Source organism: Ylistrum balloti, unplaced genomic scaffold (genome assembly GCF_031769215.1).
Source record: "Ylistrum balloti isolate Yb309-2 unplaced genomic scaffold, AGI_CSIRO_Ybal_v1 Utg370700, whole genome shotgun sequence".
NCBI classification, from domain to species: Eukaryota; Metazoa; Mollusca; class Bivalvia; order Pectinida; family Pectinidae; genus Ylistrum; species Ylistrum balloti.
This window is the reverse complement of record NW_026782420.1, coordinates 325,086-350,772: the sequence shown is the minus strand read 5'-3', so window position 1 is coordinate 350,772 and position 25,687 is coordinate 325,086. Positions and strand designations below refer to the sequence as shown.

The 25,687-nt window shown below is 35.5% G+C and overlaps 1 protein-coding gene across 2 annotated transcripts in view; it reads right to left on the bottom strand.

Annotated features, from left to right (window-relative positions):
- Window positions 1–887: 887 nt before the first annotated feature.
- The window catches only part of LOC132557576 (DNA topoisomerase 2-binding protein 1-like), a 36,560-nt gene continuing 11,760 nt past the window's right edge, over window positions 888–25,687 (bottom strand). The window contains exons 12-44 of one of the 2 annotated variants that reach the window (XM_060222075.1): window positions 25,411–25,484; window positions 24,798–24,893; window positions 23,215–23,337; window positions 22,530–22,648; window positions 20,532–20,678; window positions 20,148–20,264; window positions 19,381–19,490; window positions 18,157–18,266; window positions 17,127–17,186; window positions 16,849–16,977; window positions 15,994–16,492; window positions 15,090–15,215; window positions 14,855–14,920; window positions 14,544–14,633; window positions 14,169–14,327; window positions 13,699–13,782; window positions 13,071–13,139; window positions 12,424–12,771; window positions 11,562–11,638; window positions 11,267–11,307; window positions 10,909–11,019; window positions 10,513–10,563; window positions 10,049–10,124; window positions 7,776–7,923; window positions 7,439–7,502; window positions 6,796–6,932; window positions 5,884–5,977; window positions 4,999–5,105; window positions 4,534–4,656; window positions 4,126–4,247; window positions 3,440–3,509; window positions 2,667–2,800; window positions 888–1,419 (exon numbers count right to left, since the gene is read on the bottom strand). In XM_060222075.1, coding sequence (XP_060078058.1) covers window positions 1,335–1,419; window positions 2,667–2,800; window positions 3,440–3,509; window positions 4,126–4,247; window positions 4,534–4,656; window positions 4,999–5,105; window positions 5,884–5,977; window positions 6,796–6,932; window positions 7,439–7,502; window positions 7,776–7,923; window positions 10,049–10,124; window positions 10,513–10,563; window positions 10,909–11,019; window positions 11,267–11,307; window positions 11,562–11,638; window positions 12,424–12,771; window positions 13,071–13,139; window positions 13,699–13,782; window positions 14,169–14,327; window positions 14,544–14,633; window positions 14,855–14,920; window positions 15,090–15,215; window positions 15,994–16,492; window positions 16,849–16,977; window positions 17,127–17,186; window positions 18,157–18,266; window positions 19,381–19,490; window positions 20,148–20,264; window positions 20,532–20,678; window positions 22,530–22,648; window positions 23,215–23,337; window positions 24,798–24,893; window positions 25,411–25,484 — 3,966 coding nt within the window. In that variant the 3' untranslated portion in view covers window positions 888–1,334. The remainder of the gene's footprint in view (window positions 1,420–2,666; window positions 2,801–3,439; window positions 3,510–4,125; window positions 4,248–4,533; window positions 4,657–4,998; window positions 5,106–5,883; window positions 5,978–6,795; window positions 6,933–7,438; window positions 7,503–7,775; window positions 7,924–10,048; window positions 10,125–10,512; window positions 10,564–10,908; window positions 11,020–11,266; window positions 11,308–11,561; window positions 11,639–12,423; window positions 12,772–13,070; window positions 13,140–13,698; window positions 13,783–14,168; window positions 14,328–14,543; window positions 14,634–14,854; window positions 14,921–15,089; window positions 15,216–15,993; window positions 16,493–16,848; window positions 16,978–17,126; window positions 17,187–18,156; window positions 18,267–19,380; window positions 19,491–20,147; window positions 20,265–20,531; window positions 20,679–22,529; window positions 22,649–23,214; window positions 23,338–24,797; window positions 24,894–25,410; window positions 25,485–25,687) is intronic. The other variant, XM_060222077.1, reaches the window with a different exon arrangement.

Below are 25,687 nucleotides of genomic sequence, written 5' to 3'. Positions count from 1 at the left end.
TTCTCTGAAAAATGCTTCAGACCAAATTTGCAATATCCATTTATTCCTACAGGAACTGTAAGATTCTTTAAGAATTTAATTATTCCCCCTTAGCCCTGCCCTTTTGGGCCCCACCCCTCTGACCTCTGGGTACCAAAAACCAATATTTATTCCCCCTTCCCGGGAGGGTGCTTCCCACCAAATCTGGTCAAAATCTGCTCAGTCGTTCATAACTAGTAGTCATTTTTAGGGAAAAGTTGACAGATGCTGGACATACAAGGGACCACGTGAGCTAACAAACCCAGAACCTAAATGCGTTGTTTACTAGTAACACAACCTTCAATTCCATTTTAACCTTCATTTCCTTGGAGGTCAGTAAACAATGTAAGCCAGTGTCTTATATTACCTTATCAGAGGTCAAACCCAATCCCCAACAAACGTCTTAAAACTGGAGCTAGACATTTCAAGAGTATATGTGTCACCAACAGTAACAGCTAGTTTGCTGCCATATTATCAGCAGCATAGTAACTTGTCACAGTTTAAACTCCCTCAGAACACTTTATAGCAAATTGTTATCTGTTAGTGATATGAATAAGCAACACTTTCTGTGAACATGAAAATAAATTTACGTTCGTTGTTTCCATGTAAAAATGTAATAAATAGAATATCTTATAGTGTCTTAAGTAATAACAAATTATTTCACTTGTGTGTATAACATTTCATATAATTTTCATGAGTGCACAACACTAAAATATCAGACACTTTTGAAAAATGTACATGTATTTGTTACTGCTGAAGACACTCTAGAATATCCTCTATTTAGCTGAATTATCAAGAATTCCATCTCCTCCTAGTCTTAATCAGACATGAAGAGTGGTTCCTAGTTTATTATCCCAACAAGGACCATGTATTCTTAACATCAATATTTATTATGTATAGGCTTTATACATATATATATCAATATTGTTTTATTGTTAAAAAACATGTATCATGATAAACATCTGAGATATCTGTTTTGGAAGTCCACATTGAACACAACAGAGAAAGGCACATCACTGTAAATAGCTGCCAGTGAATTGATTTGTCTATCATTTTGGCATTCCATTGTGTTAGACTGGTATGACATACTGTCATAGTTACTGAGTTGTAAAAATAAATACACAGCTCCTATGTACACAGATAAAAAAATTTCTGGTTACAGATGACGTTAATGATAACTTTTCCAGGTATCCATAGCTCTGGTCACCCACAATTTAAAGGTTGGCTAGCATGACACACAAATGATCAACCATCACAGAAGTCATAAGTTTTCAAACTTTTGTGCTGTGACAATATTTTCCTACACACAGCCACTGTCAATGATGTTTAGTTCGTCTACTTCTAGACTCGCTGGATGAGGATGATGTCAGTCTTTTTCTTCCACTTGCCTCTCCTTTCAGACTGAAAAAAATGCAATAAAACTATTACACAAACACCAACCACAATCTATTTGAAGCAATGTGATATATAAAAAAGGCTACAGGAAGTTATTGATTTTAGTACAATTGTTTCTATATTGATTTAAAAGCACTTTTGGGGGGCAGAAGTTGTTGTAGATTAACAAGGAACAAGAGTCCCATAGGGCCTATATAGTGCCTCACACATGCCTATAGGTTAGGTATTTCAAATATTTCCAAATTAAAGCTCAGTCGCTTAACTTCTTTGATGGAAAAAGACCAATGGGGAAATTCTTATATCATTACTTTTTTTCTCTTTTGATGCTCAGAAGGATTTACATTGTACTCAGATTAGTATCTCAACTATGTCAAAAATATGACCCAGAAATAATTTCCCTCTTGATGCCAAGCAATTCTATATATGGTTGTGGGGTGGGTATTTCAATAGTTTCAAGGACATAACACAGAAATGAAGTCCAAAGGGTGGGGCCACAGACAAGGCCTGTTCTTACATCACTAATGTGTTTATCCCTTGATGCCCAGTATTACTGTTTATGGTTTAGGGGTCGAGATTTCAATCGTTTCAAAGAAAGTACCAAGAGTCCCTTGAAGTAGGGCCAGACCCCAGAACCAATTCTTACATCATAATTGTGTTAATCTCTTGATGCCCATCATTGCTATATATGGTTATAGGGTGGAGATCTGTTTCAAAGGTATAACCCAGAAATTAAGTCCAGAGGAGTAGAACCAGACTCCAGAGCCAGTTCTTACATCAAGATTGTATTTATGTTATTATGTCCAGCAATGCTTTACATGGTTATAAGATGAGAATCTACAAAGATATAAAACATATCCCTTATTCAGTTCCTCCCCTCCCGCCCTAGATTGATTCTCCTTTGATTCCCTGCCCCTCCTGCTCCAGGGGGCCTTGATCCATCATTTATATAAAATCGATTTTCCATTACCCAAAGATGCTTCTGACCAATTTTGGGCAAAATCCAACCATTCTTAGAGAAAGAGTAGGATTTTAAAGAATCTCCTCTATTTCTCCTATTAGGTGGCACCACACTGTTTATATGAAAATGCTTCCTTTTCTTCTAAACATGATTCACAACAAATTAGGATAAAATCCTATCATTCCTACAGGAGGACAAGAATTTTAAAGAATTTGCTATATTTCACCTATATGGCCTCACTCTTTCTCTGGATGACAATTTTAGTGGATTATACAGTAACAAGCATTGTACATACCTTACAACAAGTGCAGCCACTTCTTGAGGACAGAAGTCTTCAGGGCGTGGTGGGGGACTGTCCGTCAGATGTGCAGCTATGAAGTCAGGGCGCAAACACATTACATTGGCACTGAGCAGTACCTCCAGGTCTTCCTGTGACCAGACATGAGAAAATTATCAGTTACTGATCCTTATCAGCAGAAAATAGCAAACAGTAGACATGTATTGCAATAATGCTTTTGTCATCAAATCAGCAGAAAACAAGATGCTCATCGGGCCTGTGTTGCTCATCTGGATTTTAAAGCCCAGCAATGGTATACGTGCCTATAGTTTGGGTATTTCAAATATTCCCAAATTAAAGCTTAGTCACTTAACCTCTTTGATGGGGCAAGACCAATAGGGAAATTTTTGTATCCTTACTGTCTTTCTCTTTTGATTCCAAGTTATCGGGTTGATATCTCAACTATATCAAACAAGAGGCCCATGGGCCTTAATGGTCATCTGACATAAAATATAAAATAAAATACATGTAGAACTTGAGAAGAAGTTGAAAATGTTTACGACAGACGACAGTGGATGAAAGGCGATCGCAATAGGTCATCAGACCCTTCGGTCAGATGACCTAAAAATAACGTCCCTCGAGTTGTGCCACAGCCAATGGTCAACTCTTCTGAGAAACATTGGATAAATTTTTCAAAATACAAAGTAAATGATTACATATAAATTCGGGAGGTGGGAACCCACTTTCTTCTGAAGACTTATTTGCAAATGTATTTGGTAAATTCTACTGACCTGTGACATTTGATATTTTGCCAGTTCAATAAAGGCATGTGTGGCAGCGACTGTCCGAGAGAAAGGTGGTCTGAAACACAATAATTAATCAACACTTCACTATTAACAAAATCAGACATTTCCTCATTTTACAAATCAACAGAATACAAAGTATACATGAATACAGGAGGTAAAACTTATCAAGAAATAAAAGGGACTTTTTATCAGCCTGTTTTTTTATCTCAGCAACTTAAATACTTGACAGACTGAAGATGCAAGAAAAACAACAGACAGACACAAATTGGAATCTATACTGGCACAATTGATATTTTACATATGCGGTTTGAGGGGACAAGCCAAGTCTGTTCAAAACTAACTGGCAGACTATTGCTAGTTTTTTTTAATTTCTGACTGACACCAGGTCACACATATATACCCAGAAATGTTTGGAAATTCAGTACAGGAAAAATCTAACACATTTTAAAATTGTCTTTTTGATTTTACTTTAGCATAGAAATTCTGAAAATGTGAAATTTGAGCTGTACCTGTGAGATTTTCCACATCAAAGGTGTGTAAGTTTATCAAAGAATAATCCTATGCCTCTTTGACTGTTTCGACCATGTTACACAACACTGGCCATTTTGAACTTTTACACTGGTACAATGAAGATATTACTATCCTCATCTCATTTATTTTAGTTTACCTACTTGTTATTGAGGACTGTAGCACCTCCAGCAGCCAGTAACCTGCGGAAACTCGCCTCTTTGTTTGGGTCAGAACACAAAAGGACTTTCCAGCCACTGAATGCTCCTTGGCAGGTATTGGACCTCTGTCAGATATAATGAACTTATAACAAAGATGTTATATGTGATAATGACTTGTACAACATTTGCTAACATGTGGTATTTATCACGAAACTTTAATGCCTGTTTGATGAAATAAAAAAATTGGAGTGGTGGAAGGGAATGAAGGTTTTTGCCCCACGTTTAGACAGATACATCACTGTTTGCTCGTAGCAGAGAAACCTTGTCCTAGAAGTCGGCCTTTACAAATTGAGGTGTTGAGATCAATGATAAAGTTACTATATTCATCTGTACACAAATTTTGTACTTCACCTTGCGCTCCTCTTCCACAGAAACCCTCCATGAGTGTGCTGCAGCAGCAAGCTTTACTACGACCTGGTTCTTACTACTGGCAAGTCGAGAAGTCCCCTCTCCTCCCCACTCATACAATGCCTCCTGTTAATTGAGATGCATACACAGAATCATAATAAATGTACCAACATGCCCTGCATCGGTAAAACAACTTATAAGTTTGCGACGAGTTTTCTTCCTTCAGAAAATAAAATCTATTGTTTGTTGAATAACAATACTAACTATGACAATGGCTTCGCTCTAGTTACTTCAACACCAATTACTGTACAGCAAGAATTGTTTTTATGTTTGCTGCAAAGATATAACATGTATGTTATTCCTGTGCCGTAGCGCTCACAGTATCAATTTATTTTGACAGATGTATCAAAGCAGTTATTTGAAAAGACCATTAAAGCATACGTAAAACCTACCATCTGTCAAACTTACCGCAACAAACCTGCCTTCTTGTCGACAGGCTTCAAAGTATGACTTATGAAGAACCCATTTTCCTGATGCAACACTAGCAAGGAACTTCTCATTACGGGATGGCAGACCTACATTAATGAGTATAAATCAATTTAAAGTTGCTGTAAGCACGCGCAAAATTTAACCTACAGCAAGGTAAGCACAGGTGACAATCTTATCCATAGCGAGGTAATCACAGGCGACAATCTTATCTATAGTGAGGTAATCACAGGTGACAATCTTATTTATAGGGAGGTAAGCAGAGGTGACAATCTTATCTATAGTGAGGTAATCACAGGTGACAATCTTATCTATAGTGAGGTAATCACAGGCGACAATCTTATTTATAGTGAGGTAATCACAGGTGACAATCTTATCTATAGTGAGGTAATCACAGGTGACAATCTTATCTATAGTGAGGTAATCACAAGTGACAATCTTATCTATAGTGAGGTAATCACAGGTGACAATATTACCTATAGTGAGGTAATCACAGGCGACAATCTTATCTATAGTGAGGTAAACACAGGTGACAATCTTATTTATAGGGAGGTAATCACAGGTGACAATCTTATCTATAGTGAGGTAATCACAGGTGACAATCTTATCTATAGTGAGGTAATCACAGGTGACAATCTTATCTATAGTGAGGTAATCACAGGTGACAATCTTATTTATAGTGAGGTAATCACAGGTGACAATCTTACCTATAGAGAGGTTAGCACAGGTAACAATCTTACCTATAGAGAGGTTTGCACAGGTAACAATCTTATCGATAGTGAGGTAAGCACAATCTTACCTTAGTGAAAAGGTAACCACAGGTGACAATATTACCTATAGTGAGGTTAGCACAGTTGACAATCTTACCTATGACCAGATGGGTACAGGCAGAATTGTACATTTGACCATCCAGCATCTGTCCTCCTAGCTGTTCCACCAAGGCTCCATAGTGATCCTTCTCCTGAACAATATTGAAACAAATAATCTTTGTAGGTAAAAGTAGGAATTAGTGTTATATACCATTCAGAAACTAATATATAAATAACATGCAATAAAACAGCAATTTATTCAGAGAGAGAGCTTCTTTATCTTGATTGACTGACTACACATACTTATCAACAGTATAGTATCAGGTCAGGACTGGATATGGTAGGAAATACAAACAAATACCACTCTGTGAAACTCAATAATTCAGAGATAATTGTAGACAGCTCTGTAGTGAAGATACATTGTATACGCCAAAACAAAGCCAGCCACAGCAAACAAAAGGATATTACTCTATACAAAGTGAGGAGGGAGACCTGGGTAGCTTTCACATAAGTGGGTCAGCTGAACCTGAACGCCAGGCACTGATCAGGACCAAGGCTTCACTGATGAATATTCAGCAAGTGCAGTTTGAGGGGGACAACCATACCTGTCTAAAGTAACTCACTGAATATCATCAGTTTTCAGAATTTCTGCATAAGTGGGGGTTGGTGTGAGTGCATATTCCTGGAAATGTTATGATATTAATCATGGGTTAAATTAAACATATTTTAATGTTAGTGCACTGTTTTATGTTTGCGAGAAAATTCTGATAAAACTCAAGATCTATTTCTATAACTCACACTCAATCATCCAGAGAGGTACCTACATAGAGAATATTGCAAGATAAGGTGACCACTGTACTGAATAAGCTACACTCTGAATAACAAATAATATAGGCCCTTCTAGTATTACCAGCAGGGAACCACCTGTGTCCCCATACATCAGCAGTACAGCTGTGAGAGAGGGATTTACCTCTTGTGATACTCCAGACAATAAGAACACTGGTGTAGGTCGAGTTGTCTCCCCCTTGGTCTTCTCTTCAGTATCACTTATGGCAACCATTGGCTCTGAGGTATCTCCTTTAGTGGAATGTCTTGGTCTTGGAAAAGCTGGCAGAACCCAATTCATATAGAATACAAGACAAGAAGCACCAGAGTTATTTGTGTACATGGTCTGATTCATTCGGAAAAAGAAGGGCTTGATATGAAGAGACAACTTAATTCGTCACTAAACCTCCTAGATTCATTTTGTAGTTTCTAATTCTGAAAATAAACTCATGCACAATAATGCATGGCTGACTAAAACTGAAATCGTAACTTCATTTTTGCCTTTTTTATCACGTAATTCTTGAAACTCACTTCAATATCTAGCATTATCTTATAATGTCAGATTTACTCTACAATGTTCTCAGTGAATTTAATTTTGATGAAATTGAACATTTCCAAAGAGCAAACGATTTTAAACATTGATTTATAAATACATATATTAACTATTTCAACAGCAAAAATGAACAATAACAATATCTCAGAATCCATCATTCCAATGATCTCCTTCTCTTCAATGAATTTTTTTATTCAGCTATTCATTTGTCAGTTGAAACTAAGGTAACACTTACCCAGTGTTGGAGCTTCAGGTGTCTTTATCCGCTCATCTTCAGGTTGCCGATCTGACTTCTTACCCTACAAGATAGCAGTCACAATAAGTCATTCACATTCTTCCGTCATTCATCAGTACAAACTAACAAAAAATCATACCAGATCAGCTGGCATATTATAAATATCAATCATTTATATAAATTTTTGTGAAACACAAGCGGAAACATCCAATCAAATATGGACGTTGAAGTATGATCATTAAAAGATTTAAGGCTATTGTCAACATTCAGAAGACAGACTAAGATCTTTACAGCCAGAGCTTGAGTTAAAGCAATATTTTTTTAAATAGAATTTTACATAGTGAGGTAGGTGTGGCACTGGTTGTTCTTCCTCCTCCTCCTCTACTTCAGAGAACTCAGCATCAAGGTAGCCTGGAGGTAGGGCAGGGTCCTGTGTCGGACTACAGGCTCTCTCCAGCTTGTGCGCTAGTTTCTCCTCTTCCAGTCTGATAAACAGTATAGCTATTATTCTATGCAGAGCAACTGTTTACTGAAATTGTTCCTTATCAAGAAAATAAAATAAGATGGTAGCTGATATTAGAAGATTAAGTACAGTATGCCTCAAGAGCTGTGTTACTTAAAATACCCTGTTGGTGTAGAATATCACCTGGGTATTGGGGATAAAGTATGGGCTGTGTTTCAACCTGGGTGTTGCTGAGACGAGTGTAGGGGATTATAATTATACAATGGGTGTGAAAGTTTACAGCTAGATGTTGTAATGATGACCAGTCATTAGGTACGTACTGGCTACATTCTAGGCAATATATGTTCACAGGATAGTATGTGTTGTACCATCATGTAACCACTCAATTTTCTGAGGAAGGCTTGTTTATTTCCAGATGCTGTCGCTGATCAAAGGTCAAAATATACTAACTAATCAAAAATCAAATATGAAAGAATAGCAATTGTGTTGTTTTAGCCAACTAGAAATGCAATGAGTCCCTGTAGCTGTTAGGCAATGATGTAACTGAAACTACTGCACTTTCTAACCACAAATGGCAATGAAAGCTCAGAAGAAAAGTATTTATGACTAAAACCAAAGCATGGCTGTGTCAAACTTAAGATGTGCATTAGAATTAAAATTCAATCCTGATTAAGGCAAAGTCGCCAAGATAGGTTCCAGTCTAAAAGGGTTAAACGGCAGGTCATTCAAGTGTACAGCTATCTACATGCATTAGTATTGGTATTATTATGTTAAAATACATAGAGTACTCACTGCAAATGACTATGAGGACATTACATCTTTCCACAGAAGAAATATTGTTTAGGACATTAACTTGATCTGCTACTTGTATACTGGTGCAGCTTACAACCCAGATAATTACAGTATTCTACCAAATGCTGGTAAAAATTGACAGCACATCTGCTTACCTGGTATTTATTTCTTCTTCAGACTCTCATACTTTTCCTCAAAATCACATTTATTTAAAATTAGATTACACCTTCAACTGAGTCACCTTTACTACAGAATTTTAGGGGGAAGTGAGATACCTCCGTCAAACTTATTTCCTTTAATGATTAAAATGGATTTACATCTCCAGCCTCTTGATTGCACGGGGTGGGTTTATCACACATGGATGTGACTTCACCTGGATGACAATTCAATGTTTTGAACACAAAATAATCCTGCTAAGATTTACTAGATTGCAATTTATGTCCTAACTCCCTCTATTGTATTGTATCGTATTGAATTTAGGTCTCTTGAGTACATCAATCAAACGCATGTGTTTCTATAATCAGCATGCACAAATATCTTCAAACATTAAATCAATTTAGAATTGTTGATAAAATGTTTGGCATATTGGTTAAAGTTTAAATCTTCCTACACTAGTCAAAAATGACAGGATAAGGATGTCAGGATATTCAATTTGATTGTAAATACAGCAAAAGGACTAATCCCCAACACTTGTCCAAAGAGGTGAAAGCTTTGGTGTTGAGACGGTGTGAACCAGGGTTTCAACTGCATTTCAAATGTGTCCACAAAATTTGATGCATAATGTAAAAGAATGCATCACAAGAATTCCATGTAGTTATATGTCTCACATGTCCCACTTCATTAGTATGGTTTTTGACTTTGTAGGCTTTTAATCTGGAGTTTTTTGTCTCAAAGATTAAGAAATCAAAATGAAATCTCATATAATCAGAATTTTTGCCCTCGCCCCCTCCACTATTTGGTGGTTTCTGATGTCCACACTACCACAAAACTATATTCCTTCTTTGACTGGAATAGCATTTGTACTTCATGAAAATCTGAGCAAAATACAAAACTTTGCAGTCCAGCTTTTCAGCATCCCTAATTTTTAGAGCATCTAATTTGGAAAAATTTGCAAATGACAACTATATACAAAGTATCCAGTAACAGATTTAAACTTTAAAGTTAAATACTGATAACATTACAATCGTCTTCCTTGCTGCTGGAAAAGTAACACCATACAATAGTCTCTGGTACTTTTCATCGTGAAAAAGATCAAAATTGCTCCTGACACTCAAATAAGAAATGAACACAACAATTAAGATTGTTACTGATCAATCTGTAGAGAGAAACAATTATTTGAGCTGGTGGAAACCTACCTCCCTGTGGGATCATCCCAGGTGATCTGTACACTCTGTGAGGCCTCAGGACCAGAGTTATTCTCCAGGGATTTGGCTGTTTGTGTAAAATCTTACCATTAATTATCATCTATGTATTTACAGCATGTAGCTTTTTTTGTTTAAAATTTTTGGCTTGTAAGTTTTTTATGGCCTCAGACAAAAGTGATATTTCAACCCAATGCCCAATCCTGCAGCCATTAGCTAATATGGACATATAAGCTCGACAACAATCCAAATTTGTGCCTATATGAAACAATGACACAAAGGTTCTAAAAAGAAGAATATATAACCATGCAGTTACACAGGCTTATGGAGGGCAGATATCACCGATTCACTATCTCATATTCGTTCATACAATATACAAAAAGATGAAAAAGCAGCATGACATTGAAATTACCAAAAGATAATGTTAGATACAGAAACTGAAAAATTAATGTATTTACCTCTAGATGTTTGTCTATTGTTACGTCGCTCACTCTGGCCTGCCTGTTCATCTGAGGATAATAGATAACAGACATCAATAAGCATGTCACACTTAATCTTTCAGCATCACAGAATGAATTATAATAAAACTGTGTCCAGTTTTCAAATGCTGATTCACAGGATAATATTCAGTTTTTGCAATGCTTACTTTTCTATACTGCCTATTGTTTGGTTTTTACATTATGCTGTGTGTATTCCTGTTCTTAATGAATTGTTATTCATTAATTTGAGCTTTACAAATATACAGTGGGTAGCACTCACTGAATCACAATGGAGAGTTCTCCTAAGCAAGGCATCAATAAAAAATGTTCTTGCCATGAATATGTCAGAACAATGGTTTAGATATTAATCCATACCTTGAAGACTCCAGCGGTTCTGACGGGAAGAAGGACGACTCTGGTTACTGCCCCGGCCCTCTCCAGATAGTTCCCCCGAAGTCTCCCCCGACATGTTCATCTGTCCACTGGCTGTTAAATCAAATGAATTACACCTGTGTAAAATGTTCTATCCATCAATATATTAATTGAATCAAACTTCAGTGCAGAAAAATAAAGGAAAAATCCCTTTGATCAAGTTTACATTTACCACTGGTCATAGTTGATCAGGCAGTAGTATTCTGCACTGCATTTGTATACATGTGTATGTACTGTTTGTTTTTCAATTGTTTCTAATTTTTTGAACCCATCTGAGCAATGAAGACATGTGTATACATACAGTTCAGCCTTTTGCTTTTTCTCCTGGTATTTTTCTTTGCTCTGTCAATCAACAAAATAAAGTGAGGTGAAGTTAGATAAACTGCAGTACAATACAGAAACCTATGTATCTGTTTATGTGAGCATACATCTAGGAAAACAAAGAGACTTTTACCTAAGATCATTTGTTGTGAATATTTCACTTTTTCTCTGGATAATATGTTAAAATACTAAGTATATAAATAGATAAATAAATCCATTAGAAAGAACATTTTGTCAAACAGTTAATTCTAGAAAAGTTAAAAAAACATAGTTACTTTGAACCCATCATCTTCTCAAGCTGTTTGGAAAGGACTTCCCGGAGTTCTAGTGTTCCACCGATTTCCAGTCCCTCCTGAAGACCGCCAAAACGAGGAGTGAAAGTCACACGATAAAGATATTTCCGTAAGATGTATCAACAAAACAAGCACTTTTTTCATCTTAATATGAGTACAGAAATGAGTTAACCTAGTTTGTTTTCTATCATAACAATCACTTGAAATATAACTTTCTTGCAGATTAATAATCAATTTCAAATATACAGAAGTCCGTAATAAGTTAATATTGGTACTTAAAGGTACAGACAAGTAATAAAATAAGATCCTTCAATGCTTTATAGACAAATTTACCACTGTTAACATCCCTGTTAGTAATCACAATACAGATATGACATGATCATTACCCAACAGATTTCTTCTGTTAAACTTTCTAAACACTTTCTGTTTTTAACAATATCCAGATATTTGTGACAAAACCTTTAAACACCCTTATCATTAATAAATAACCTTGAAACTCACCCTAAAATTATAAAATTAAATGTGCTTTTGATTCTATCCTGATCTTTGAGACTTACCTAGAAATGAACATGCTTTGATTTCTATCATTAAAATTTGCACCCAGCATCATCCTATCTTAGCTAAGGAATGGAAATTTTGTCCCCATACATTCAGTGACCCAGTCCAATAAGCTACAGTAATTATGGCTATTATAAAACTGGTTACCATGGTTACCAAGCAAAGGTAATATTCAAATTTTGAAATTGGCTTTTCCTAGTCAATGAGTAAGAATGGTCAAACAAAATGTTACCAGGGGTTGGTTAATATGTTCATTCTTATTTGGGGAGAGGCAAAATATACCTACCTTTTCTGTGGAGGCACCTTCTTGTTCCATAGCTTCCTCATCTGACCTCTGTCCTCCCTCCTTTGGTGATGTGTCTGGGTTAGTCTTGAGAGGTGGAGAAGAAGATGCAGACCTAATTGGTGAAATTTCTTGTTTGGTACTAGACTGGTTGTCCACAGATTTTGGCAATTCTGATTCAGAACTCAAAATCTGTTGTGTATTTGGAGGTGGCATCGGCTGCTTGGAATGTGATGTAGATGCAGCAGAACTGGAATTTGAGGTCACATCCTCTCCCTTCTTTGACAAGGCTCGTCCTGACCGGCGGCTGGCACGACCAGGTGTCTCAGTCCGTTTACTGCTAACCACAGACTATAAACAAATAACAGTCACAAAGGTTTCAGTATGGAGTTTGTGAAATGAAGTGCACAGTAAGTTTAGAAGTCAAGGAAATCCTGGATAACCCTACTTTTGAAGTTTGTTGCACTAAGGAGATAAAATTATTGAAACTATGAAGAATGATTTTGCAATAATGAAGCATAACTGAAACGTTATCAAGCATAGTTTATAGCAGAATGGTCAAATTTGGGCATCAATTTCACAATGACAGACAAACATGGCATGACGTTGGTGATTAAAGGGTCAAATTTCAAGATCTGAGTTTCACTTACCAAAGACAGATTAGGGTTGAAGGTGTGTGGGAAGAGTGTCTCATCCACCCTGGCCATTTGTTCCTTACACTGAAACAGAAATCTTACAATCAATTATTCTTCAAAATAATACATGGTCTCAACATATCTTCAAAATGGCAAATATAAAATTCCTCGGATTTCAACATGTGACAACAGCTATGCATTACAGAAGTAGCAAGCCATAAAATATAAACAATGAATAGTCATAGAAAACAACAAATGATGTAGACATATTCATATCAAAGATTTTTATACAGCAATGGGCTTGCTGAAATTCTTCAACATTTGCTTGGTAGAAAATAAGCAAATTTAATACTTGAAAATTTGTCCAATGCAAATCAGAGTCTGATCAGGTGTAGAACTCGATGTTATGATGCTATGGAGTAAATGTGAATCAAATCTGTGGAGAGGTTCTCAAGATATAACATTGATTCAGAATGGGATAAGAGAAGGCAGAAAAATGTTAACAATACTATAGGCACACCCTTCCTCAGTCCCTCTTGCCATTAAATAGTGAGGGCATATAAAACTTGAAAAGCAGTTCTAATTCAGAAGTATCTATGACAAGTGAATGAAAGGAAAAATGAAATTCTTGTAGTGCTCGTACCATGTGTAGCCAGTGTGGAGAGACAATTATCTTGCCCTGATCACGTGCCAATCGGAACTCTTTTGTTGTATCATTCGCACGTCCCTGTGATAGAAACCAATACAAAGGAGTATATTTGTCTGGAGAACACCAAGATGAATATGTAAGCATATATCTTTCAAATTTTTGATTGGTCAAATTTTTAGTGATTCTTATAAACTGTAAACTAATCTGAATTTAATTCTTTCTGTTTTCATTTCAAATGATTCATATACCTTTACTTGATATATTTGGTCGAACAGAGATTGTGAAGATGTTAAAATCCATCTTTTGTGAAAAATTGTTTTCCCATACTTCAAATTAACAAAAATTTGTTAAATTATCTCCCTTTACCTGTGATACAATGGTAGTATCAAATTTTTGATGAATTGTCTCCCTTTACCTTGCAATAGATCGTTAGTATAGAATATTTGATACTTTGCTCTTTTTACCTGGAATATGTAATGAGTACAGGAGTTATCATATGACCAGCGGTAATCTCCTCCAAGATCCGACACTATATTGTTGAATTCTGATTGTTGAGAAGACAGCTTCTTGTTGACAACAGCGATGACACCATGAAGGGGAGCAACCTCTTCGTCCACCTTTGTCTTCAAAATTTTATGAAAATCAGAGAATTTTCTTATCATAAAACATCTTGCTTTATCCTAAATTTTGTAAGGAATACATGAAAGGCCCGGGAGACAAATATTCATTAAAGTCACTTATTAGTTTCTGTATTTGTTATTTTCTTTATCTTGCCACTTACAAATCAGGCAGGCACTGCTTAATCTTCAAACATTTGAGAGTTTGGTGAGATTACTGACCTTTACTGGAGTATTCTCAACGTCGGGCTGGGTTTCCTCCATATTTTTCAAGCCTTTCTCTATTTGTATCGTGTACAGCTCATCCAAGGGCTGAATAAAATGACAAGTAGTAAGTATTCAGCAACAGCATTAACAAGTTTAGTGACTTCTGTCTATATTCAAGAAAGGACTGATACCTTATTAAATAGTCCTACAGTTCTACTTGTCATAGGTAACAATAGAAGTCCTTTCAGCAAGGGTAATCAGGTATTTACCATATTTAATAGCAGAAAAGATGTTTCAATTAAGATTTATTTCCCACAAAAACTTACCAAGCTAGTTTTCCGCCTGTTAACTTTGCGATGTCCTTCTGGAGTCTCCAGGGAGGCCAAAGCATCCTACAACACCAATTGATTCATAGCTCACATCACTCAATTCCATTTTTATATCTTAAGCTTATAGCTCAAGAGATGTTGAAGTAAAGAAAGTAAATTTCATGCACTGAAAATACCAGACATGACTTACATGTTTCAATTGGCAAATGTGGACATTTCAGCTTTTACTTACAGTTAAATCAAATACAGGGTGGAAGTCTTTACTCAGGTCCAGAAAACGGCCAGGAGATGGAGTTTGGAGTCCTGTACGGAACCTGGAACCACCCTGGGGGGTTGTATCCACCTCTGCCTGCAGGGCCTTAAAACAACCAAAGTTAAGGGATTATGCCATCAAAGCATTCTGTAAAGCTTGAAAGTATTAATGATGTCTATTTTTTGGTGTTGATTACTTATGTTAATATGTAGGTATCTGTCAAAGGCACAGTACAACCTATTCTAGTGTAACTCTAGTTTGTCTGACAGGAAAAACTCACAAGGCACTTGAAGAGATTTCTTTATTCTGCTGTTAATACCACATTATTACTACACATCTGATAAACAATGAAGAAAATAAGGTCGATTTTCAAAGCAGTGTAGAAACACAGCGAAGTTGAATCATCGGATAAGTAAAATGTTTCAGTTGGTCTCATCAACTTCAACTTATGTGTGTTTTAATGTATCGCAGCCGATTCAGCTGGGAAACCATTTTGTTCATAAGCAAGGGTGTTTATTGTACATGTGTTATCATATATGACACAAAAATTTACAAATCAAGACTGTTGATTTCCTTATCATAATTATGAACTAACCTCATTATGTACATATTGTAGCGAAAACCAACAATTTTTCATAAGGTGATAAACTTGATATATATATGCAATAAAAAAATAGTATTACTGTGATGTTGATTTAAACATAAATTGACATTTACACTTCTTTGCTAGTATAAATATATTTAAGTGGAAATTTATCTGTGATATCAATCTGTTACCCAACTTGTGTATAATGTTTCTCCTCTTGAGTAATTAAACAATTAAGATAAGTAGGCCTAACTTCGTTGGTGCAATCCATTTAAAGCCATTCTGTTATGCCCTCACCTTGACTCTCTCGTTTACAGCACCCCTGTTTACTCGGCTAAGGTTTTCCTTCTGGCTGCCCTGATAAGGCTTGTCTACAGGACGTGAGGTCGACTCTACTGTACCTACATCTGCCTGTCTACTACTTTCTTGTACATTTTCCAGCATCCGTGCCACTTTCGAGGGTCTGCTGTTCTCCTCACTGACTCCTGGACAGTCCAGGGTTGAGCTGGTGCGTTTTAGACTTTTACGGCTCTTTGATTCCTCTTTTGATTCAATCTCTGAATTGTCTTTTATTGAAACAGCCTCCTGAATATCTGTTATGTTGTTCTGGTTTCTAACTTCCCCTGTCCCCAATGATGTCACCTCAGGCTTCCTATGATTGTCTGCCATTTCAACTTCTACTGTCCTTAATGCAGTTTCTGATTTGTCCATCTCAACTGAGGTAATGCTTTTGTTGTCAATATGAAATTTTTCTTCTTTTTCTTTTTTTCCAGACTTAGCGCAAGCAAAAAGCCAACTGAAATATTAACAAAAGAACACTTTGTGGTATGTTATATCAACAGATTTTCACTGGAAAATGGTCCTATTCATTTGTAGTAACTTTTTAATATTATAGTAAAATAATCTCCAGATACTAAATAACTGGAGAACACTCCAAATTATTTCATGTTACAATTAAACAACCGTAAAAAACAAATACAGGTATTAAAAACATTCTATCAAACAAATATCTGATCAATTACAAAATATTTCCGGACATTTTGCAACAACCCTGTAAAAGGGTAGCATTAATTTTCATTCTAAATCATAATAAGTAGATAATAAAATTTAAAAAAAAAACAAGTTTGAGACAGAAGTGACTGCTACATGTACCTGTTGGACACAGCAGGGATATTCCATTTCTTGGCAGCCTCATACTTAGATCCCTCAGCCTCACGTACAATGAGGTGAGTACTTGGCTGTAGTCCTTTACTGGCCTTCCTCACAAAGTAGTCTTGGCACCTGAAAACAGGATAGAGTTAAACCATGATGTAGACCTGAATATTACAACACTACAATGTGACAAGGATTGATAACAGGCTCTCTTTTTGATAAAAGGCAACCCATAGCAACATTATCTAGCATTATATATTTCTTGGGAGTAAACTTACTTAGCACCCAAGAGTTCAGCAATGTGCATCAGGCAATCTCTTTCCGTCCCAGAATAGCCACTGTTAAAGGGAAAAACACACACATGTGAATGGAAAGTCAAAACATGAGCATGGAAAACAAACTTTGTTGAAAACCATGTTACTATTACATCATACCATGTTACTACCACATCATACCATGTTACTATCACATCATACCATGTTACTATCACATCATACCATGTTACTATCACATCATACCATGTTACTATCACATCATACCATGTTACTATCACATCATACCATGTTACTATCACACCATACAATGTTACTACCACATCATACCATGTTACTACCACATCATACCATGTTACTACCACATCTACCACATCATACCATGTTACTATCACACCATACAATGTTACTACCACATCATACCATGTTACTACCACATCATACCATGTTACTACCACATCTACCACATCATACCATGTTACTACCACATCAAACCTTGTTCCAACCACATCAAACCATGTTACTACCACATCAAACCATGTTACTACCACATCAAACCATGTTAAAACCACATCATACCATGTTACCATCACATCATACCATGTTACTATTACATCATACCATGTTACTACCACATCATACCATGTTACCATCACATCATACCATGTTACTATTACATCATACCATGTTACTACCACATCTACCACATCATACCATGTTACTACATCATACCATGTTACTACCACATCATACCATGTTACTACATCATACCATATTACTATCACATCATACCATGTTACAACCACATCAAACCATGTTACTATCACATCATACCATGTTACTATCACATCATACCATGTTACTATCACATCATACCATGTTACTATCACATCATACCATGTTACTACCACATTATACCATGTTACCATCACATCATACCATGTTACTACCACATCATACCATGTTACTACCACATTATACAAACTCACTGTCATATGTTGGGAGGAGGGGACTTATTTGAGGTAAACCATGGTACCTGATAGAGAGAACACAGCCTGTTAACTGTTGAGGATCCAGATTAAGATCTAGAGGATGATACAGCTCATTAGCATCAGTCATCAGAGTGTCATGCTCCAGGCAGATTTGCTGGGAAAGAAAAGAGTAAGTATATCTAGACACTGCACTAAGTTTCTGTTGAATCCCACATATTTTGTTTATCTTTAATATTGGCAAAACCAAAACATAAATTTCTAAAACCTAACATCCAATAAGAATGAGGAAAAACCTGTTACGAAATTTTAAATCAATGCAAATTTTTTTGATCATTTTGCCCAAGTATTATCATCATGAAATTTATAGTACTGAAGTTTGGCTGACAAGTTATGCTGATATCTATAGCACTTACAGTAATAACAGTTTGTGTGTCTCAACAGAAAATATATGTTGGATCCTGCCATCACCAATATTTCATCAATTACACATGTTTCCTGATATACTATATCTGAAGCTGCTTTTAACTTGACAGCCTAATGTCTAGTCTGCTGACATGTGAGTAAATTAACAGCCATGAACTACTGCTATACAGACTATTTGTCTGTTGATGTATATTCTATTTACTGGCATATCACATCCTACTGATGTATCACATCCTATTTACTGATGTATGTATCACATTCTATTAACTGATGTATCACGTCCTATTTACTGATGTATCACGTCCTATTTACTGATGTATCACATCCTATTTACTGACGTATCACATTCTATTTACTGATGTATGTATCACGTTCTATTTACTGATGTATCACGTCCTATTTACTGATGTATCACGTCCTATTTACTGATGTATCACATCCTATTTACTGATGTATCACATCCTACATATCACATCCTATTTACTGACGTATCACATCCTATTAACTGACATATCACATCCTATTTACTGATGTATGTATCACGTTCTATTTACTGATGTATCACATCCTATTTACTGATGTATCACATCCTACATATCACATCCTATTTACTGACATATCACATCCTATTTACTGATGTATCACATCCTACATACTGACATATCACATCCTATTTACTGACGTATCACATCCTATTAACTGACATATCACATCCTATTTACCGACGTATCACATCCTATTTACTGATGTATCACATCCTACTGATGTATCACGTCCTATTTACTGGCATATCACATCCTACATACTGACATATCAAGTCATATATACTGATTCATATTTCATACCAGCCAAGCATTAGTGACTACTTCACTTGCTGTCCTGTCTACAGGGAATCCGTCGAGGGGAACAACTGCATAATCAGGTACCAGACGAACTTTTGGATCTAACACACGTCCTGTCAAACAAACATTTTACTTCAAGATGAGATAGACTTAATGTACATATAGAACTGCAACAATTTCGGTAACAGTTACAGAATGTAGTGTATTCGTCTCTTCAAAAACAATTCAAGGATTATATTGGATAACTATACTAATGTTTACTAGGAGTTTCTAAAACCCAGGAAGAACAAATAAAACAAGAGACCCATAGGCAGTTCAGGACCATCACAGCATCATTTCAGGCAAGTTTCAGCGAAATCCCACAATTAGAACTTGAGAAGAAGTTTAAAATAGGTCTTGTTCAGGGAAACCATGAATGCGTAATATGTTACAATATGGCTGCCAAATTGAACATGTGAAGAGGTTGAAAAATTATAATATTCAGTCAGCTTCCTTTCTTTTACATTCAGCTCAATGGCACCAGTGGAACTTCTGAAGATGTTTTTCAAGATGGTGGCCATACTGGATTAAGGATCAACTTGAAAAACATCAACACTTGGTCAGGATCATCTCACGATTATTTCAGGCATGTTTTAGCTTAATCACATTAGTGGAACTTAGTAAGAAGCTCAAAGTGAAACAACAGCCAAATGACAGGTTCAAATAGCTGACGTTCTATGCAGCTTAATTCTAACTAAATTTAGCAACACTAAATATAACACAAAACTCACCACGTCTCTCCACTATGAACTCGCTTAGCTCCTTAACTGCATCTTCTTCAAACCCAAAGAACATGAAGGACTTGCCACGAAAAATAGGTTTGGGACTTCCTTCCATTTCTACATCCTCTGTAAAACACACATTCAAAAATGCTACTGAAATCTTAACTGAGAGAAACAAAATCAAACTGAAAGAAATCTTGAGATACAGAATGTTGGTCATATAGGAATACCATTAAAAAAATATTAACATTAAACATCAAATCAATTCCTGAAAGATAACTGATGCCTCTGAGAAGTGTTCTAGCAAAATAACTGATCTGCTGATTATATAATTTATTTGTAGACATGTGAAGATGATCTCGGAACCACAGACGTATTTGCAAGTGTTTAAACCTGTAACATCCCCATCTTCTTTAGTCTTGTCCTTCTCCCTTAAAACTTTGTCTGCTTCCTTTGAGGGTACTGCTGCATCTGATGTAGTAGCATTGGGATCTTGGGTCTGGTCACGGTCTAACACTGTGGCATCATCAGACTCTTTCCCTATCAAACAAGGACACAGCTAAGAGGTAGATAGATATCTTAAACAATTAAACAATCCTTCCCTAGGCCCAGTTATCCTAACAATTGTTTTTACTGACCTTGTATTTCTTTTTTATTCTCATTTCAAATAGTAATATCAAATACAAGATTTCTTTTCCATATATTGACAACTGTCAGTAAAACCTGTTGTGTTGTTTTTTTTTATGTTCAAATTGTAAAAAATTTATCAAAAGCTTAATGAAAAATGGAAATATTTTTTCGTGGAAGTCATGAAATCAACTATTGCTTCCTTTATTTATATTTTCAATGTATCTCTTTTTCACATATCATTCCATTCTCAAGTTAAAAATGGACAGTATCTTAAAATCAATAACGCAAACTTAACCATTGAAGTATTTTACAGAACCCCTAGAATTAACGACCTTTACAGTATCTTATAGAACCCCTAGAATTAACAACCTTTACAGTACCTTATAGAACCCCTAGAATTAACAATTTTTACAGTATCTTATAAAACCCCTAGAATTAACAATTTTTACAGTATCTTATAGAACCCCTAGAATTAACAATTTTTACAGTATATTTAAATAAAGAATTCTATACCCAACATATCTTTTTAATCTGACATGTTCAAAGAGTATTTCTATTTTTTGGACCTAACACTTTATATAACACACCAGTAAAATAATTTTGTTATTAGGAGCACTGTGGTACATAATCTGACAACCAAATTTATTCCTGGAAATGCTTCTTATTTTGGGTTTTCAGACCTACGTTTCAATACGTAAGTAATCTCTTGATGAACAATCACTTGCTATTTATAGTCCAAGCATTTAGAATTTGTGGAGAATATTTGGCTGTTATTAACGTTTATGCCTCAGATATCACAAGTTAACATTGAGTATGTGAGCTCAACAACCACTAGCATATCTTTTTAAACTCTTTACATGTTGCAAAGAGTGATTGGTCATTTTTTGGCTAACACTTTATATAACACACCAGTAAAATAATTTTGTTATTAGGACTGTGGTACATAATCTGACAACCAAATTTATTCCTGGAAATGCTTCTTATTTTGGATTTTCAGACCTACATTTCAATATGTAAGTAATATGGTAATCTCTCGATGAACAATCACTTGCTATTTATAGTCCAAGCATTTAGAATTTGTAGAAAATGTTTGGCTGTGATTTACGTTTATGCCTCAGATATCACAAGTTAACATTGAGTATGTGAGCTCAACAACCACTAGACAGTTGGAACTTCACAAACTCTTTAATTTTGCGCAGTGATTGGTCATCATTGGCTAAAGTTTTTTTTTTTCATCTGGTTTCTAACATATTGCTGTGTTTCATGAAAAATATTATATTAAAGTATCAAAAGCTTTGACAACAAAATGAGGTGATAAGTAAGCTTAAGGCTAATGAGCCATCAAATATCTAAATTTTAATGTTTCATTTTCGATTTCAGTTTTTTGCTATGCATATATCTATAGAATATATATATTGAATTTGTAGAAAATGTTTGGCTGTGATTTACGTTTATGCCTCAGATATCACAAGTTAACATTGAGCATGCGAGCTCAACAACCACTAGACAGTTGGAACTTCACAAACTCTTTAATTTTGCGCAGTGATTGGTCATCATTGGCTAAAATTAGTTCATATTTACAGTTTGGAAAAAGCATAAATGTGTTTATTGCTGAATTAACTGATGCATGTGATTTGATAATATATTGTCCTTAATTCTGTCAATGTTACCCTCTAAGGCCTGTGTCTGGTATGACCTTTTATATACTGTGACCACTATGCCTCTGAGCCAAGTGACTACTGTATCTAGTGAATAGCCTACCAGAATCAGCTTGAAGCAGGTATTGACTCATGATGTCCTCCATATCTGTGTCCTCGTTACCAGCATCGGGTACTTCATCTTTTGTTACAGGATTTGTCACTTCTTTAGATGTTGGCTTCCTGCAATGTTTAACCTCCATACTGACAAACTTGGCTTCCAGTTCTGAGAAAATGTCAATCTAAACATGCACTTAGACTCAACGTTTGTAATTTCTTTAGCCTACATGAGTCAAAACTTTCAAACCTTGACAAATTGTAAACTGTGCAAAAGGTGTTTATGATTTATAGATACTGCCAAACCTTTTTTTCCCCACAAATTTAACACAATTAATATAGATCATTTGTCTCTTCAGTTTTGACATAAATACTTCATGAATCTGGATTGTTTAGTTTGATTCAAAGTCTTGAAATATAATGTCACAAAAAAATTTCAACATTCCTGCTTGTTACTTTTTACAGACAAATGTAATTCAATTAAAACCAGAATCTAATTCACTCAGACAGCCCCTGGAGTATTGAGGATGAGTCGATTATGAAATAATTCTAATCTGTCTCCTATATATTTTGACAATTTTCTACAGGCAAAAGATCAAGGTAGCAATCAAAGTTGTTTTACAATGCCGCAGAAACTGCAGTAAATACAATCTACCATAATACTATTTGAATGATCACAGGACAAGGATTACCCTATAATTTTAGGTGATGTCGAGATATCCGATTCATACTCCAGACAAATGAAGGGCTGTTCATCCACTGTGTTTCCCTGTCTGTAACACTCAGCTAGCCAGGCTGCTCCCACAACATAGGGTCTAAAATCACATCAAAACATGTCCCAATTCATACACACCATACAAATAGCTTGGTTTATTGTGCAGAGATGTACATTTTTAGTATCAGGAAAAACCTATACCATATATTTGTTAGCACAATCTGTAAATCAAATGTTTAAGCAAATTTGATCCATGTGACCTTGAATATTTGTAATAGAAAAAGGTTACAGACTTTATATTGCTAAATGGCTGTAAATTTCAGGGTAAAGATTATTATCAGCATCTAAGTCCTTTCAATTAATCAAAAGAAGAAATTGCTATATCTTATAGGACAGGACTCCTTTTGATCAAGGTAATTCATTTTTAACTTTTTCTGGCTCTTTCCTAGAAAAATAAAGTATAAACAAAATATCTTAATTCTAAGCCATTTTGTTATTAAGGGTTGTTTGAGGGTTTCATCTACAATATTTAAGGTGATTCTTGTGAACTATACATTGAGTCTGTCATTCCTTTCCCAACACTTCGTTGAGTTTATATATATCTTAAAAGCTACAAAGCAAATATCTTCAACCTATGTCAACTGAATCTGAAGAAGTTGCTTGAAGACAATTTTGCAGGAAACAGAAAAATGGAAAATGGATGACACCTTAAGGCATTAGCATATTGCATTTAGCTCTAAAATAAATATCTTACAATAACACCACAGATATGGTGTGACAGCCTGTAAATTCTTGGTCTCAAGACTAGACAGGTACATGATCAATATAAATGTTTTTGAAAAGAATGATATTTACACCACATACCTGTACAATATTGGTATAGGTATTTATATATAAAAAGATGTATAGATAATGTCTTTTTATCTGTGTTTTGAAGTTGTCAATTTCAAACAAGATGCCTCATGGACCTGTATTATTCACCACTTCTGCAGCTTTGAGGATAAGACCAGAATACCTGTGCCTTTAAAGAGGGTCATGGATATTCATTCCAATATACACTGAAAACATTTCTTTTAAAGTGTGCTACTATTCAAATATCTTGACTTGGAGACTTTTGGTTATTGAGAAGATAAGGAAAGATTTAAACGCGTCAACAGTCCAACAAACTCATAACACAAGGTTTTGAAAGATGCAGTATGATGAAAATTATGGGGAAGCTTTATGGTCGTTATGGTTATCTCATTCAGAAATATTCTTTTTCTTTGTGCAATATGAAGCTGGATGTGTTTGACGCTCGTAAGTTCGCCAGTTGGTTTTTGTTGTGGGTGTTGTCAACGAAGCACAAGAAGCTTAATCCTCCAGAGCACCTGGTCTTGTTATCCTTGTAATTTTTTTCAGGAATCAGTATAAACTTTCTTTGGTTAATATTTTGCACTAGTCTTATTGAATTTGAGTTTTGATTACAATTTTGTTGACATTTCAGAATTTTCTACCATAAAATGGCAATAAGTTTGTTGGAATGTCAAACACAGTTTCCTTTTTTAAATCTGAAGCCCTTACCTAAATGTACATGCAGCTGATTTGAGAAAGTCCATGTCTTTATCCACACGTTCTCCAACAATCACGTGAGTGACATTCTCATTTAGCTGGTTCAGGCTGCACAAAGACAGAGTAATTAGTAACATTTCAAGGAGACACATCATATTTCTATCCTTACATCACAAATCTTACCAATAGTGTGTATCATGTAGTAGATATATTACTAGAGGAGCAGATGTATGTGTTTTTCCAACCAACAAGTACCACTTTTGATGTAAAATCACAGAGTTTCATCTATCATCCACCTAAATTTTATAATTTGTATGTTGTATTTGAAGCTAGTTAATCATTACTTTTAATATCCAGTTCACTTCCTAAAATTGCAAAGCAAACAAATCTATAAAGGGGAAAGGATTACAATATAAATGACAATAACAAAAGCAAAATCTTCATAAATATACAAGAATTATCATGACTATTGTTTCCTGCCTGTATTAATGATAAAATTCAATGTTGCCAGAGAATACTAAACATGACACTCAAAATGTTACGATTTAGAAATTACTCTATAAATCTGACCATATTCTTCTTCCTTGGTTATAGGTACAACTAGATGTTGCCCTACATTACTGACCGTGTTCCCCCACCAGCGTTAATGACCTTGCGGACTTTCTCAAGTGCCTGTCCTCTAAATCCACTCAAGTAAACCTGGAAGAACAGCAACATACAGCTTAACAGCTGAAGTCAATTGCACATCACTAATTCATCAATCAATGATGCCAACAGTAGTAAGAGGATGAGCTAAGCAAATATGTATGAAGTTAGGTAGTTAGATGTATTTGTGGGAGGTGGGGTACCTTTGTATTTACAAGGGTAGGTAAATATGCTTTGTGGGGTTAGATTTGTTTGTA